Source organism: Somniosus microcephalus, chromosome 10 (genome assembly GCF_052327205.1).
Source record: "Somniosus microcephalus isolate GS21.2 chromosome 10, FLI_Smic_1.0, whole genome shotgun sequence".
Lineage (NCBI taxonomy): Eukaryota > Metazoa > Chordata > Chondrichthyes > Squaliformes > Somniosidae > Somniosus > Somniosus microcephalus.
The window spans coordinates 187,117,917-187,132,551 of record NC_140996.1 but is presented as its reverse complement, the minus strand read 5'-3'; the positions used below and the strand labels follow the sequence as shown (position 1 = coordinate 187,132,551).

Genomic DNA, 14,635 nt, shown 5'->3' with positions numbered 1-14,635 from the left:
GCAAGAAATACTGAGCAGTTACCAAATTCAGCAAGATCTCCGTTGTTCCCTGAAAATTCTAACATACAGAGCTATGGGGATGTAGGATCCTGGGGAGGTCGAGAGCTGGAGGTTGATACTGGAGTAAACATGTAAAGATCTTGTTAGAACCTGGAATGAATAAGTCAAACTAGTAGCTTGTAGAGGATCCTGATCAAAAAAGAAAACATTGTGGTGCAGACAAGACCACCAAGACAGACTATCACACAGCTCCCTCTCTATGTCAAGTTTGTGGGGAGGAATAGACCAGGAGATCTTTTTTTTTTACATTGTTATTCCTGAGCATGTTTCACAGGCTCACAGTTACAGCATGAAGGGAGAGATATGAAAATACCACCAACAAGCAAGAAAACTCGAACTTCCACACCCAGGAGGAGAACGCTTTTGGACCATCCCCACACTGGAAGTGATGACTTCTCATCAGTCTATCATTATTATTTTTGAATATTTTGCCTGAGCCCCAACCTGTCATTTTTCAAGGAATCCAGATGTTAGAGAATGATGAGCTGTTCTAATTAACAGTGTTAGTGGGGGAGATTCATTCGTTTTGGAGCTGTGATAGTAAAGGTTGGATGGCTTGTGCCATCAGTGAAGAAAAGGAACAAATCACTGACTCCAACTGAAAACTAGATGCTGTCTTAATGGCAGGTGAGGGATAGAAGGTTAAGCCAACAGCTGGTTAAAATTTACAATTAAACCTACTCAGTGACCGACTTCAAACCAGTATGGCATGACCATAAGTAAAAAAAACCTTAAAAAGTCACTTGGTCAACTGAAGGGGACCAAGATAATTGGGGACAAGTGCTCTGCCCTGACTTGGGGTGCAAAGGGGAGAACAGGAAGCTCCTTAAATAGCAAAGTAACTAGATAGAGGAATAGCAAATTTCAGAAAGAATGGAAACTTAAAAACTCCAAAAAGCATCATTTCTCCAAGTGCATTTAGCAGGGGGAAGATTACCTTCGTCAGCGAGTTGTATCACTGCAGTTAAAGTAACCACAACCAAGGTTGTAAAAATAAATATTACTGAAGGAAGAATAATCACTCAGATGTCATAAGTGGGCAAGGAGTAGTGACTGACTGATATTGGGACAGTATAAAGTTTACTTAATGGCTGAATATATATAAAATCACAACCAACACTAGTCATTAGATATATTAATTGTTTTGTGAATTATGACATAATCCACAAACTACACAATTTTCTAGCACATACTAGGCACTCAAGACACTCTGGTGTCACAGTGCCATGGTGCATTAAAATAGCAAGCCCAGAATAAGCACAATTAAAAATGAATAATCTTTTTTCTTCCTTCATTCTCTCTCACCACAGTGAAGTAAAGCAGAAAGACTCAATTTTCACTGAGCCCAAGACAAAGCAAGTACCAGAAAGCTGCATATCCTTTTTGAAAAAGATCAAAGCAACAATACACGGCAATGCCGTTGACAGTTTCAGATATACTGTAATGTTAGTAATTAGAAACTAGTTAACATAACATGGTACAAAATCAAGTTCCTGGTTTAAAAAGTACAGCGGGGTTGTGAGTTTAGTCTGCAATGAGCCAAGTCCTGGTCATATCCTAGAGTTCTCCAAACTCTCCAGTCTACAAACAGGCAGAGACATTATCCAAGGCACTGTCTCCTCTCGATTCAGACAAGGATCCATATACAGGAAACTTTGTGCTATCCGGCACCGAGCTGTTGCCGTTCCCTCAAAACTGCCAGACAAACCAGCGTTAATGTTGAAGCATACGGAGCTTTTTAGCTCCGTATCTGGCAACAAACAGTTGCTTAGCAACAGCTTCTAAACAGTCGGCTGTACTCTCTGTAGCTTAGCAACAGCTTCAGAGAGACTTTGCCGAGCCTGACTGTTGAAAAAAAAGCCACGAGAAGAAAAAAAAAACTAACAAAACGGCTCCTGATTTTTGCCGGTGGCTCGAGCTTGCCGGACATTTAGCCTCCAGATAACACAAAGTTTCCTGTCGTGAAAGCAGGTTCTGGTGATCAAGTAACTGAACCTTTAGGTAAGGAAGAACTTGTCCATTCAAGAAATTATTCCTTTTCGTTTTTCCCTATTGAATGCCTGCCACTGATCTGCAGTTATTATCCTGAGTAGGAAGCTTTGCTGCTGCCAGTGCTGAAGGCAACTATATATTGGCCGTCTTCTAGACAATGAGAATTTCACAGCCAAGAATCAGGACAATTTCTCTTGGTAATCAAAACAGTAAAAATTGCCTGGAGACATTGATGATGCCAAATTTTGTTTCAAGAGCTAGTGCCCAGCTTATGCTACTGCTATTAGTGCATGCTTTCCACCAGCTCACCTCAGACCCACTACTGCCAACAAATCCCCATGACATATGCTAAACAGCAAGCAACAGGGTTGTCATCTGAGCTAGCCAAAAGAAAAAACAAACAGTAGCCAATAGGGTCATGCATCTGATATAGTGAGAACAGTCACAAACACCATGTCACCAATACTCACTATCGCGATGGAGTGTCAATTTTAAGATTCTCCCATTTGGTAAACAGTGTTTATCTTTGATGGGTGTGAATGAAGAAAAATGTGTTCATTACATTATCATATAATTTATTTAAATCTGATAAATTTTAAATAAAAAGAGAAACTGCAGGGCATAATCAGCAAGTCAGGCAGCATCTGTAGAGAGAGAAACAGAGTAAACGTTTCAGGTCGATGACCTTTCGTCAGAACTGGAAGGTGTTAGAGACGAACAGCTTTTAAGCAGGTACAGAGTCATGGAAAAGAATAAAAAAAAGAAGTCTGTAATAGGGTAGAGGGTGGAATGCTGAGTGTTACCAGCATTTTATGTTTTTATTTCAGATTTCCAGCATCTGCGGTATTATACTTTTTTTTTTTTAATGACTTTTTCCCCTGTAGCTGTAGTCCAACACAAAGTTCCTAATCAGGATGTCAAAGTGCTCTAGCACCACTAATTATTATCCTGAAGATGGCAGGGAATTATTCTCTTTATCTATCCCCCCCGCCGCCCCACCATGCAACAAAGTGCAGGCACTTTCCTTTACCTCTTTTGTGATAACAAATGCAACCATGACTTCCATTTCTGCAACAGTTTGTAACTGCCACAATCACCTCCATTATATTTACCCCCAAAAGTTTTCACATACTTGTCATCAATGCTGTTTTGGTAGTATATATGCAACAGTTTGTCTTTAATCCATGAAATCTGTTTGGAAGCTTCCTTTCCTGCCTCAGCTTGCAAACAGTACTTTTTATAGATCTGCGCCAGCCCCATCATAGCTTCTCTTCTCACTCTCCACTGGGGAAGAAAAAGAGAAAAAGTATGAGTTTATAAAGATGAAACCATTGGGTGCACACATATGCAGACACATGCTCACATACCAGAAAAGAATCAAACAAGTATAAATGCAAACAACTTAACTCGATTCTGTATTCTTCTTAAAAGGGGTGGGGGAACTGATATTCACACAACACTACTACAAACAAGAAAAAAAACCCAAAAAACTCATTGCAAAACTGAACAATTGGTAATGCACAGCAACAGGCTACAAAGAGTGGTACAAATATGTCAGCAATACAGCCAAAGGATTTTGAGCCAGGATACAACAAGAAAGCTTTACGGTCATACTGCTTAAAGCATTTATTACATAATCTATGAATGTTTATACAAAAGTAATGCTTAAGCAGGACTCTCTCTCTCACGTGTTGGAATACTGGGAAATAAATGTAAACTTTGATCAGTGACGACTATTTACTTAAGACAGTTGGTTAAGCTGTAAAATTTAGGAGGTAGACCAGAAACCCCATAGTGGGTGGGCACTCACCCAAGAGACCTGGATTCTAATGCGAGCCCAGGTGGTCAGCTGAATGTGTTATGCTGTGGGTATGAGGTGTACCCAGTTCTTACACAAGCTGTTTCATGGAGGCTCTCATAGTAGGGAGAAATCTCAGGTAGGTGACCCATCAGCTATCTAATGCATATCTGTTCCCCGTGCCATCAGAACTACTGACGATAATGCAATACATTTCTAACAATTAGAGAAATCTGTGGTCCTATGTTGTTCTACCCTCCGAACTGGGAAAAAAGTAGAGAACTCACAGGGTTCTGAACATCAGCATAATACACTGAAGCACAACATTTGCTGCACTACAAATGACAGGAAGCAATTTTGCAGTTCTAGTTCACCATATAGTGATATTCTGACCTCAGCAGTGAAAAATTAAGCCCAGGCACTTCTCAAAATGAAGGAAAGAGGTTATGAAAAGAGAAAGCGGCAGGGGGTGGGGGCGGGGGGAGGAAAAGAAAAACTTGCTGTTCCAAGCTGTTCTTTTAAAACCTTCTGTGGAGCAGAGTTGATGCAAGCCGAGGAACAAATGGGAAGTTGTGTCAGCCGTGGATCAATTGGTAGCATCTTCGCCTCAGTCAGAAGGCTGTGGGTTCAAGTCCCACTCCAGAGACTGGAGCACAAAACTCTAGGCTGACACTCCAGTGCAGTACTGTGGGAGTGCTGCACTGCCGGAGGTGCCATCTTTCGGATGAGACGTTAAACCGAGGCCCCGTCTGCTCGCTCATAAAAGATCCTATGGCACTATTTTGAAGAAGAGCAGGGGAGTTATTCCCAATGTCCTAGCCAATATTTATCCCTCAAGCAACATCACTAAAAAAAAGATTATCTGGTCATTACCACATTGCTGTTTGTGGGAGCTTGCTGTGCGTAAATTGGCTGCCAAGTTTCCTACATTACAACAGTGACTATACTTCAGAAAGTACTTAATTGGCTGTAAAACACTTTGGGACGTCCAGTGGTCATGAAAGGCGCTATAGAAATGCAAGTCTTTCTTTTTAAATAATGAAACATTTCAAGGGAAAGGGGAAGAAAAAAGAAAAAAAATTAAATCTTCTCTCACCCGTTTGTCTAATGTTCTCTCTCTTACAAAGTTTAGCAGTTGGTCGTTAACAAGCGAGAGATCTTTTTTAGCAGCAGTTACAATGGATACAATGACATCATGTCTTATTGCTTCTTCTGGGTCATGTGATCGGACTTTGAGAAATTCTGTAAAAGATCATAATCAAATTTTACAGCTCAGCTCCAAACATACAATATCAAATCCTGCTTTCCAATCTTAAGTCACTCGCCCCGCCACCCCCCCCCCCCAAAATATTTAGTAAAATACTACATTCATTGTCTGATAATGAATCTCATCAGTGCATTCTAAATGGTTCAGTAAACATTCCCATTAGTCAGTAATATATATCCCTATTAAAATTGGACCATATGCAACTGCAGTGAAATTCCTATATTTACTGGTGTTTTCACGAACATTTGGAAAATATAAAAAAAAATTCCCTTCATGCTTGCTTTTTTGCAATTGGTGAAGTAAGCAAGTAATACCTAATAATGGTAGAACATTTGACAATGAACAAATTGAAAAGTTTAAAAAAATATCTAAGTTGTATTTATAGATGTGGTGCAAACACCAGAAATGAGAGATTAGTTGTAAAATAGCACCGACTACTTCCTCATTTACTACACACAGATTCTGGGACTGAAACAGCAAAACTTTTCTAAAATTATTTTCTCTGAATCCAATCTGCAACAGAAATAAAATTATTTGCACAAAGCAAGGAACAAAAAAGCCCCTCAAAATTAGATTTATATCAGCTTAATCCTGTTTTTTAAAAGAAAAACATAAATGAGGGGATAATAGTATGTTGAAGCACAATACTATTACCCTGTACAAAGGTTTGTGCTCCCATCCCAACCCTGTTGTTTGGGGAAGGGGGAGCGGTGAAGAAATGGCTAAAGGGAGCAACAAGCTACATTCAGGAGCTTCTTTTACAGAGAATTTTTTAAGGAAGGTCACTGAATGCCGTTCCTGCATACTCCTTGAGCAGAGTAAACTGAGGCTTTGAGACAAGTACCTTGTTTCGTGGCTTGAGATTGTACATGATGTGGAGTTCCAACAACTTGCATTTATAGAGAGCCTTTAATATAGTAAAACATCCCACGGCGCTGCACAGGAGCAATTATGAAACAAAATTCAACAGCGAGCCACACAAGGAGATATTAAGGCAGATAAGGGTCAAGGAGGTAGGTTTTAAGAAGCATCTTAAAAGGAGAGCTAGAGGCACAGAGAGGTTTAGGGAGGGAATTACACCGGGTGGAAAGAACAATTATTTTGCGAGAATGTCTGGACAGGAAGAACAAAGGATTTTTTAGTCAGAGGAAGAGTTTTCTGATTGGTCTCGAGTAGGATTTGAATTGGATTCCACAATCGGGCCACTAGTTGGAGCATTTTGCTGTAACACAGCATTTCATCAGTGGAGGGAGAAAAAGCTAGCAGAAAACTAATTTCCTGCAGATTTTGTCAACACATCTTCAAAAAACAAAGTCAGATAGGTTTCTGCTGTCTGAAGAATTCTCTCAACCATTGGTCACCAGTTGGGGGGGGGGGGGGCTGTAAGAAAGTGTGCTCCAGAAAAATAAGTTTCCTGCCTTGATCAAATTTAAAAAGTACCAGTTTTGAACATACTTAACAGTTCACCAACACTAATATATACCGACATTACTAATATCCTTGAACTATTCTGCTCTGCAAATAATTAATAATGCCTCATCTGCTTGGGTAGATGTTCTTAAAATATAAAAGAAAATTAATAGGTACAGTAACATTCACCTTAATAGCAAGCTGAACTTTTTAATCTGGCCAGCTGAGACAGCTATGTTAAGTAGCAGCTAGCTAAACTGGTGACATTTTTCTTTAAAGTGATAGCGTTCAATTCAATTCAATAGAGCGTTCAATTCAATTGAGTAGAGGGGGAAGAGAATTAAATTTAGAGCTAGGCCATTAAGAGTGAAATCAAGAAGCACTTCTTCGCACAAAGGGTAGTAGATATCTGAAACTTTCATCCCCCAAAAGGCTGTTGATGCTGGGTCAATTGAAGCTTTCAAGACAGAGATTCATAGATTTTTATTAGGTTAAGGGTTTCAAGGGTCTTGGAGCAAAAGCAGGTAAATGGGGTTGATGTACAAAGCAGCCATGATCGAACTGAAAGGCAGAATAAACTCGAGCGGTTGAATGGCTTACTCCTGTTCCTATGCTTACCATAATGTACTGACAATGCATCTCAACGATAAAATAGTCTTATCAAATTAAAAGTTTAAAGTTACAATATTGAATATCCTGGTATGTTTAAGTTCCAATGTGCCCAGCAGTTGCTGTTGGCAGACTGATAGATTCACATTGGCACATTAAACACACTAGGAAATGCACAGTAAGAAATTGAAATAAATAGAAAAAAAACTATTTAATACTAATGCTGTGTTCAGTACACTGCAGGATAGATTTTGTAAATATCAGCATTTTAAACATTTAGAAGGCTTAGCATACTACTCTAAAGTCAGCTAATTAATAAACTGAGGTTAGAATAACCCATGTATTTCAAAGCTGACACACTTCATCTGCCTATCAGGTAATCAATGCAAACCTCGTTTTCTGATCTGAATAGTGCCAAATAACACCAATCTTCTAATATCCATTTAGCTGCCGTTTATTACTCCCATGGATTTCACACCTTGCACACTTCAAGTATTAAACTGGATTGGAGGGTTTGGCAAAACCTGTTTAATTAGGAACTGAGATCTATGGTATATAATGCTCCTGCATTTCATATGGGTGAAGTGTGCAAGATGTGAAATGTATGAGGAACATATGTAAATCATTGGAGATTAGGTGTTGACTCAGATTCAGAGCTGTAAGTATTGATTCCAAAACAATTACACAGTGGAAAAACTATTAGTGGCCAAAAAATAAATCAAAGAGGTCCCCTATTGCATAGCCAATGTGTTGATTTGCTCGATCCATTAGTATAGTTGGATAATACCAAAGAGGTTACCGGAATGGTTAATTTGATGATGGCGCAATTCTCCCCATTTCTTCCTCTTCTCCCCATGCCATGCCATCAAACAACTCCTCCTCAATAGCTGCCCAGCCATCTCCCCCTGATTTTCAACAGCACCACCACTGCCAAGTTCCCCACCATCGCCATTTTGAGAGCCACTGCTGACTAGTAGCTGAACTGGGCCAAAAATATCAAGACCATGATTACAGGAGCAGGGCAGAGGCTGGATACTCTACAACAAGTGACCTCTCGAAGCACATCCACAAGTCTCAAATCAGAGTGTGGTGGAGTATTCACCATTTGCCAGACAAGTGCAGCTCCAATAACCCTCAAGAAACTCAACACTATCCAGAACAAGACAGTTCACTTGATTAGCGTCCCTGTCAGCAGGCTCGATAACAACCTCATCCATCAGCAGCGAACTGTAGCTGCAGGATGATTGATCTGCAGGATATACTGCAGCAACTCAGCTATAGCAACTACCTCCCCTGCAACCTCAACCAACGAGAAGGACGAACAACAATGTCTTGGGAACACCATTACTGCCAAGTTCCCTTCCAAGAAAGGAAAGTCACACCTTTGTAACTTGGACATATCAGTTCTTTCATTGTCACTGGGTCAATATCCTGCAATTTCCTATTATCATCAGAGCACCATCATCACATGGACTGCAGCAGTTCAAAGGGAAGGCCCATCACCATCTTCTCAGGGTAGCTGAGGAACAGGCAATAAATGCAGCACTGCCAGCCTCTCCCACATCCAGAGGTTCCTGTGGCATTGCTCAGAGAGAGTTAGAGATTACATTACAAGGCGAGACTCATATCACCAATGAAGGGACAATTTGGCAATAACAGATCAGCTTGGAAAGTGTCAAATGTTTCCGTTTGGTCCTTGAAAAGGGGTTTCTTCACCGACTGCAGGTAGGTGAATAAATGCCAGTTTGCATAAATAAATCTATACATGTAACATGGGAGAACAGCTCTTTATAGACAAAGTTTAAAGCAAACCCAAAAATATATAAAATTAATTTAACTAATTTGCTTATTTCCTTCATCCCACCAAATATCTTCAATGCTGTTTAGTATTACTGAAGGAATTTGCTTTATTACGTTTAAATCCAGGACTTGTCAGAACCTCCCTCCAAATGTGAAAGTAGTTATAGCCCTTCCAGAATTTACATCAATTATTTTTTAAGCTGGTTGCTTTTGCATTCCAAGAAAAATAAAATTTTAAATGCAGCTGGTGTAAATATGTTCACATTTTAAAATAAAGATTATAAGCAATATAAAGATTATAAGTAAGGACACATAAACGCACTGCGAGCAGCCAAGGGGGAGCGTACCTAGCCGGGAACTGGAGCAGAGAAGAAAAAAAATCCAGGAGTCCAAAAAAACGAGGAGTGACGTCACAGGACAGCAGGTAGGTGATTGGTTGGTGAGTATTGAGGTTTTTTTTCTCTAACCTAGGACAATGGTTTACACTAGGAGCGGGAAACTAGAGTACTGTATTAAATTTATAGCTTAACTAGTTAAACTAATTAATATAACTACAAATAATCGTTGATTAAAGACTTAAATTAATTAAATTAAATAAGTCTAGACTTATTTGGGAGGAGGCAGCGGAGCTGGGCAAGACCAGAGTGGGAGCAGAGCGAGAGGCGCAACAACTCAACAGAGGCAGAATTCGAGAGGGACGTCAGATAGAAAAAGTGACGTTGGCACAAAGGAAGGAGCTGATTGGGGAGTAGCTGGCGAGTGTTTTTTGTTAAGTTTTATTTCTGCTAAGTTAGTTCTTAGTCTATTAAATAGAGGCATGGCAGGACAGCTCAGTCCCGTGGACTGTACATTCTGTGCCATGTGGGACGTCCTGGATGCTTCTCGTGGTCTGGACAACCACATGTGCGGGAAGTGTTGCCAGCTACAGCAACTCAAGCTCTGGGTTTCGGAGCTTGAGTAGCGGCTGGAGTCAATGCGGTGATCCCACGAGGCCGAGAGTTACGTGGATAGCACGTTTCTAGAGCTGGTCACCCCGTAGCTTAAAGAGTGCGCAGGCAGAGATGGAATGGGTGACCGCCAGACAGAAGGAGGACCACCAGGCAGGTAGTGCAAGAGTCCCCGGAGTGCACCACGCTCTCCAGCCAGTATTCTGTTCTGAGTACTGGTGAGGGTTCCTCTGGGGAGCGCAGCCAAAATCAAGTCCACGTCACCACGGGTGGCTCAGCTACACGGGGGTGGGGGAGCGGAGGAAATAGAGTGGAAGAGCAATAGTGGTAGGGGATTCAACAGTTAGGGGAGCAGACAGGCGTTTCTGCGGCCGTAAACGTGACTCCAGGATAAAATGTTGCCTCCCTGGTGCCAGGGTCAAGGATGTCACTGAGCGGCTGCAGGGCACTCTGAGGGGGAGGGTGAACAGCCAAAGGTCGTTGTCCATATGAGGTTTTACAGGTAGAGTTTAGGGAGCTAAGAGAAAGATGAAAAAGCAGGACCTCAAAAGGTAGTAATCTCCGGATTACTCCCAGTGCCACGGGCTAGTGAGTACAGGAATAGGAGAATAGAACAGATGAATGCGTGGCTGAAGAGATGGTGCAGGAGGGAGGGCTTTAGATTCCTGAGGCATTGGGACCATTTCTGGGGAAGGTGGGACCTGTACAAGCCGGACGGGTTACACCTCAACAGAGCTGGGACCAATATTCTCGCGGGGAGGTTTGCTGGTGCTGCTGGGGAGGGTTTAAACTAGCATGTCAGGGGGATGGGCACCAGCATATAGGAGTAGAAAAGAGGAATAAGGTGCATAAAAGAGTGAGTGTGTTGGATAGTACTAGAGAAGAAAGTAGTACCAGAGGCGGAAGTAGTACCATATTAGGTAGGAGCATACTAAGAAAGACTATGAAAAATTCAAAAATGTGTTTAGAATCAATGTACGTAAACGCACAAAGTGTGGTGAATAAGGTTGGTGAGCTACAAGCACAATTAGCCGTGTGGCAATATGATGTTGTGGCAATAACGGAAACGTGGCTTAAAAATGGTGAGGACTGGGCACTTAATATTCAAGGGTACAAGGTGTTCAGAAAAGATAGGAAGGAAAAAATGGAGGTGGGTGGCAGTGCTGATTAAGACATTGTAGTGTTGGAAAGGGAGAATGTTCTTGAGAGGACAAGGACAGATTCCATTTGGTTAGAGTTGAGGAGTAAAAAGAGTATGATCACACTATTGGGGGTATTCTATAGGCCTCCGAATAGTGAGAGGGAGGTAGAGGAGCAAATCTGCAGGGAAAGCGCAGAGATATGCAAGAGCTATAGAGTGGTGATATTGGGGGACTTTAATTACCTAAATATCGATTGGGATAATGCTAGGGTAGAGGGAAAGGAGGGGGAGGAATTTCTGAAATGTGTTCAGGAGAATTTCTTTGACCAATATGTTCTTGGCCCAACTAGGAAGGAGGCATTGCTGGATCTGGTGCTGGGGAATGAGGTGGGCTAGGTTGACCAAGTGTCTGTGGGAGAACACTTGGGTATGAGTGATCATCGTATCATAAGATTTAGATTAGCAATGGAGAGGAGCAAGGAACAATCGAGAGTGGAACTTCTAAACTGGAATAGGGCTAACTTGAATGGGATGCGAAAGGATCTATCCAAAGTAAAATGGAACCAAAGACTGACAGGAAAAACTGTACTGGAACAATGGGTGATCTTTAAGGAGGAGCTGTTCCAAGTACAGGCTAGGTACATTCCAACAAGAGGGAAGGGTAAGGGAACCAAAGGAAGGGCTCCTTGAATGATGAGGGAGATAGAGAAGATGATGAAACAAAAAATGGGGGTGTATGATGCATGTCAGGTGAATTCTTCAAGGGAGAACCAGACCAAATACAATAAGTTGAGAGGGGATGTGAAGATGAAAATAAGATTGGCAAAGAGAGAATATATGAGAGTAGAATGGCGGTTAACATAAAAGGGAACCCGAAAATCTTCTACCGGCATGTAAACAGTAAGCGGGTAGTAAGAGTTGGGGTGGGGCCTATTAGAGACAAAGGTGGTCATATATGCTTAGAGGCGCAGGACAAGACTAGAATACTCAATGAGTACTTTGTATCGATGTTTACTAAGGAGATGGATGCTGACAAAATATTGGTAGAAGTGGAAAAGGTAGAAGCAATGGAAGGGGTGAAATATATATATAAAATAACAGAAAAGGCTGGAAAAACTCAGCAGGCCAGGCAGCATCCGTGGAGAGAGAAACAGAGTTAACATTTCAGGTCTGGGACCCTTCAACAGTGGACAGTCGCCTGGTCCAGATGGCTTGCATCCCAGGTTGCTAAGGGAATGGGGAGGAGGTAGCAGAAGGGCTTGCCATAATTTTCCAATCTTCCCTAGATGCGGGGGAGGTGCCAGAGGATTAGAAAAAGTGGCAAATGTGACACCATTGTTCAAGAAAGGGTGCAAGAACAGTCCTAGTAACTACAGGCCGGTCAGTTTAACACCAGTGGTGGGTAAAGATTTAGAAACAATAATTAATCAAGGAAAAAATTAACAGGCACTTGGAGAGGTTTAAGCTAATTAAGGAGAGCCAACACGGATTTGTAAAAGGCAGATCATGTTTGACTAATCTAATTGAATTTTTTGATTAAATAACAGGGAGGATTGATGAAAGGAATGCAATGGATGTTGTCTACATGGATTTTCGGAAGGCGTTTGACAAAGTACCACATAGAAGGCTGGTTAACAAAATTGAGGCTCATGGAATAGGTGGGTCAGTGGCAGCTTGGATAAGGAATTGGCTCAAGGACAGAAAACAGCGAGTTGTGGAATACAGAATAGAATTTCTAAATTTGCCGAGGACACCAAACTTAGGTGTGGCAAACAGTGATGATGATACCAATCGACTGCAACAGGACATAGAAAGGCTAGCAGAATGGGCAGATGGAATTTAATACATAGAAGTGTGAAGTGATGCATTTGGCAGAAGGAACAGGGAGAGGCAATATACACTTAATGGCACAGTTTTAAAGAGTGTGCATGGACAGAGGGACCTGGGAGTTAATGTGCATAGGTCCCTGAAGGTGGCAGGACATATTGAGAGAGTGGTTAACAAAGCATATGGGATCTTTGGCTTCATAAATAGAGGTATTGAGTACAAAAGTAGAGAAGTTATGCTGAACCTTTTATAAAGCGCTGGTAAGCCACAACTGGAGTATTGCGTCCAGTTCTGGTCACCACACTTTAGGAAGGATGTGAAGGCCCTTGAGAGGGTGCAGAGGAGATTTACCAGAATGGTTCTGGGGATGGGGGATCTTAGCTACAAGGACAGGTTGGAGAAGCTGGATTTGTTTTCATTAGAGCAAAGGAGGTTGAGGGGTGATTTAATAGAGGTGTACAAGATTATGATGGATTTGGACAGGCTAGATGGGGAAAGGCTGTTCCTACTAGTTGATGGTACAAGGACTAGGGGGACACAGATTTAAGGTTTTGGGCAAGAGATACAGGGGGGATGCGAGGAAAAACTTTTTTACGCAGCGAGTGGTGATGACCTGGAATTCGCTGCCGACGGAAGTGGTGGAAGCGGAGATGCTCAATGTTTTCAAGGGGAGACTGGATAGGCACTTGAGGGAAATAAACTTGCAGGGCTACGGGGATAGAGCAGGGGAATGGGACTGACTGGATCGCTCTGCAGAGAGCCAGCACAGACTCGATGGGCTGAATGGCCTCCTTCTGTGCCGTTATGACTCTTATGACTATGATTTCAAAGTGCAGTTTCATTTGTCACACATGCAAGATGCTGTATTTATTAACAACCCCTTAAACATCGATATTTCCATTGCAAAGTTAACTCAAAAAAGTTTATACTTCACCTTAATTAATAATTAGACAATAAAACAAAACAGATTCTCCCACTCTGACCTCTGTCCTTGGCCTCCTCCAATCAAGCTCAACACAAGCTTGAGGAACAGCACCTTATCTTTCTATTAGGCACTTTAAAGCCTTCGGTACGAAACATTGAGTTCAACAATTTCAGATCATAACCTCTGCTCCCATTTTTCCAGATGGCAGCTGTTGCTGATGATTTTGATATTCCCATTTACACCTCCTCTGGACAAATCTTTTGTATCTTTACTTGTTCCATTACCATCTCCTTTTGTATTGCACCATCATCTCGTTGGTCATTTAATCTCTCCTGCCTTCCACCCCATCACTGACCTTCCCTTTTATTCTTTCCTCCCCTCGCCTTTGTAGTTGCTTAAAACCTGTTGCATCTCTAACTTTTTCCAGTTCTGACGAAAGGTCATCAACCCAAAACGTTAACTCTGTTTCAAAGATGCAGTCTGACCTGCTGAGTATTTCCAGCATTTTCTGTATTTACTTCAGATTTCTAGCATCCGCAGTACTTCACTTCTGCAAAACATTCTTGTTTCTTTCACTAGTCGCAGAAATGATTTCGCTCAGGGTTTTTCGCCTCAGTAAATTTCCACAATAAACAGGACTGGAGAAGGAAGCTCGGCTTACAATCAGAAATCGCATTATCCTCTGAAAGGCCAGTCTTGTTGTCAAACAACAAGACAAAAATTCTGGGAGTGCAGGCATGGATGCATGCCATTATGTATTTAAACTGAATTGCTTTCTTGTAAATCTTAATTTATATTTGTGTTACAAACCCCATTTCCAGTGTGAGGTTTCTCAGTTTAACGAGTCCAAAATGGTGGC

The 14,635-nt window shown here is 41.6% G+C and overlaps 1 protein-coding gene across 5 annotated transcripts in view; it reads right to left on the bottom strand.

Annotated features, from left to right (window-relative positions):
• LOC147111934 (sister chromatid cohesion protein PDS5 homolog B-like) overlaps positions 1-14,635 on the bottom strand; it is a 249,945-nt gene that overhangs the window by 107,967 nt on the left and 127,343 nt on the right. For all 5 annotated transcript variants that reach the window (XM_085999339.1, XM_085999336.1, XM_085999338.1 and 2 more), the window contains 2 exons: positions 4,947-5,092; positions 3,185-3,336 (listed from right to left, as the gene is read on the bottom strand). In XM_085999339.1, the coding sequence (XP_085855465.1) occupies positions 3,185-3,336; positions 4,947-5,092 (298 nt within the window). The remainder of the gene's footprint in view (positions 1-3,184; positions 3,337-4,946; positions 5,093-14,635) is intronic.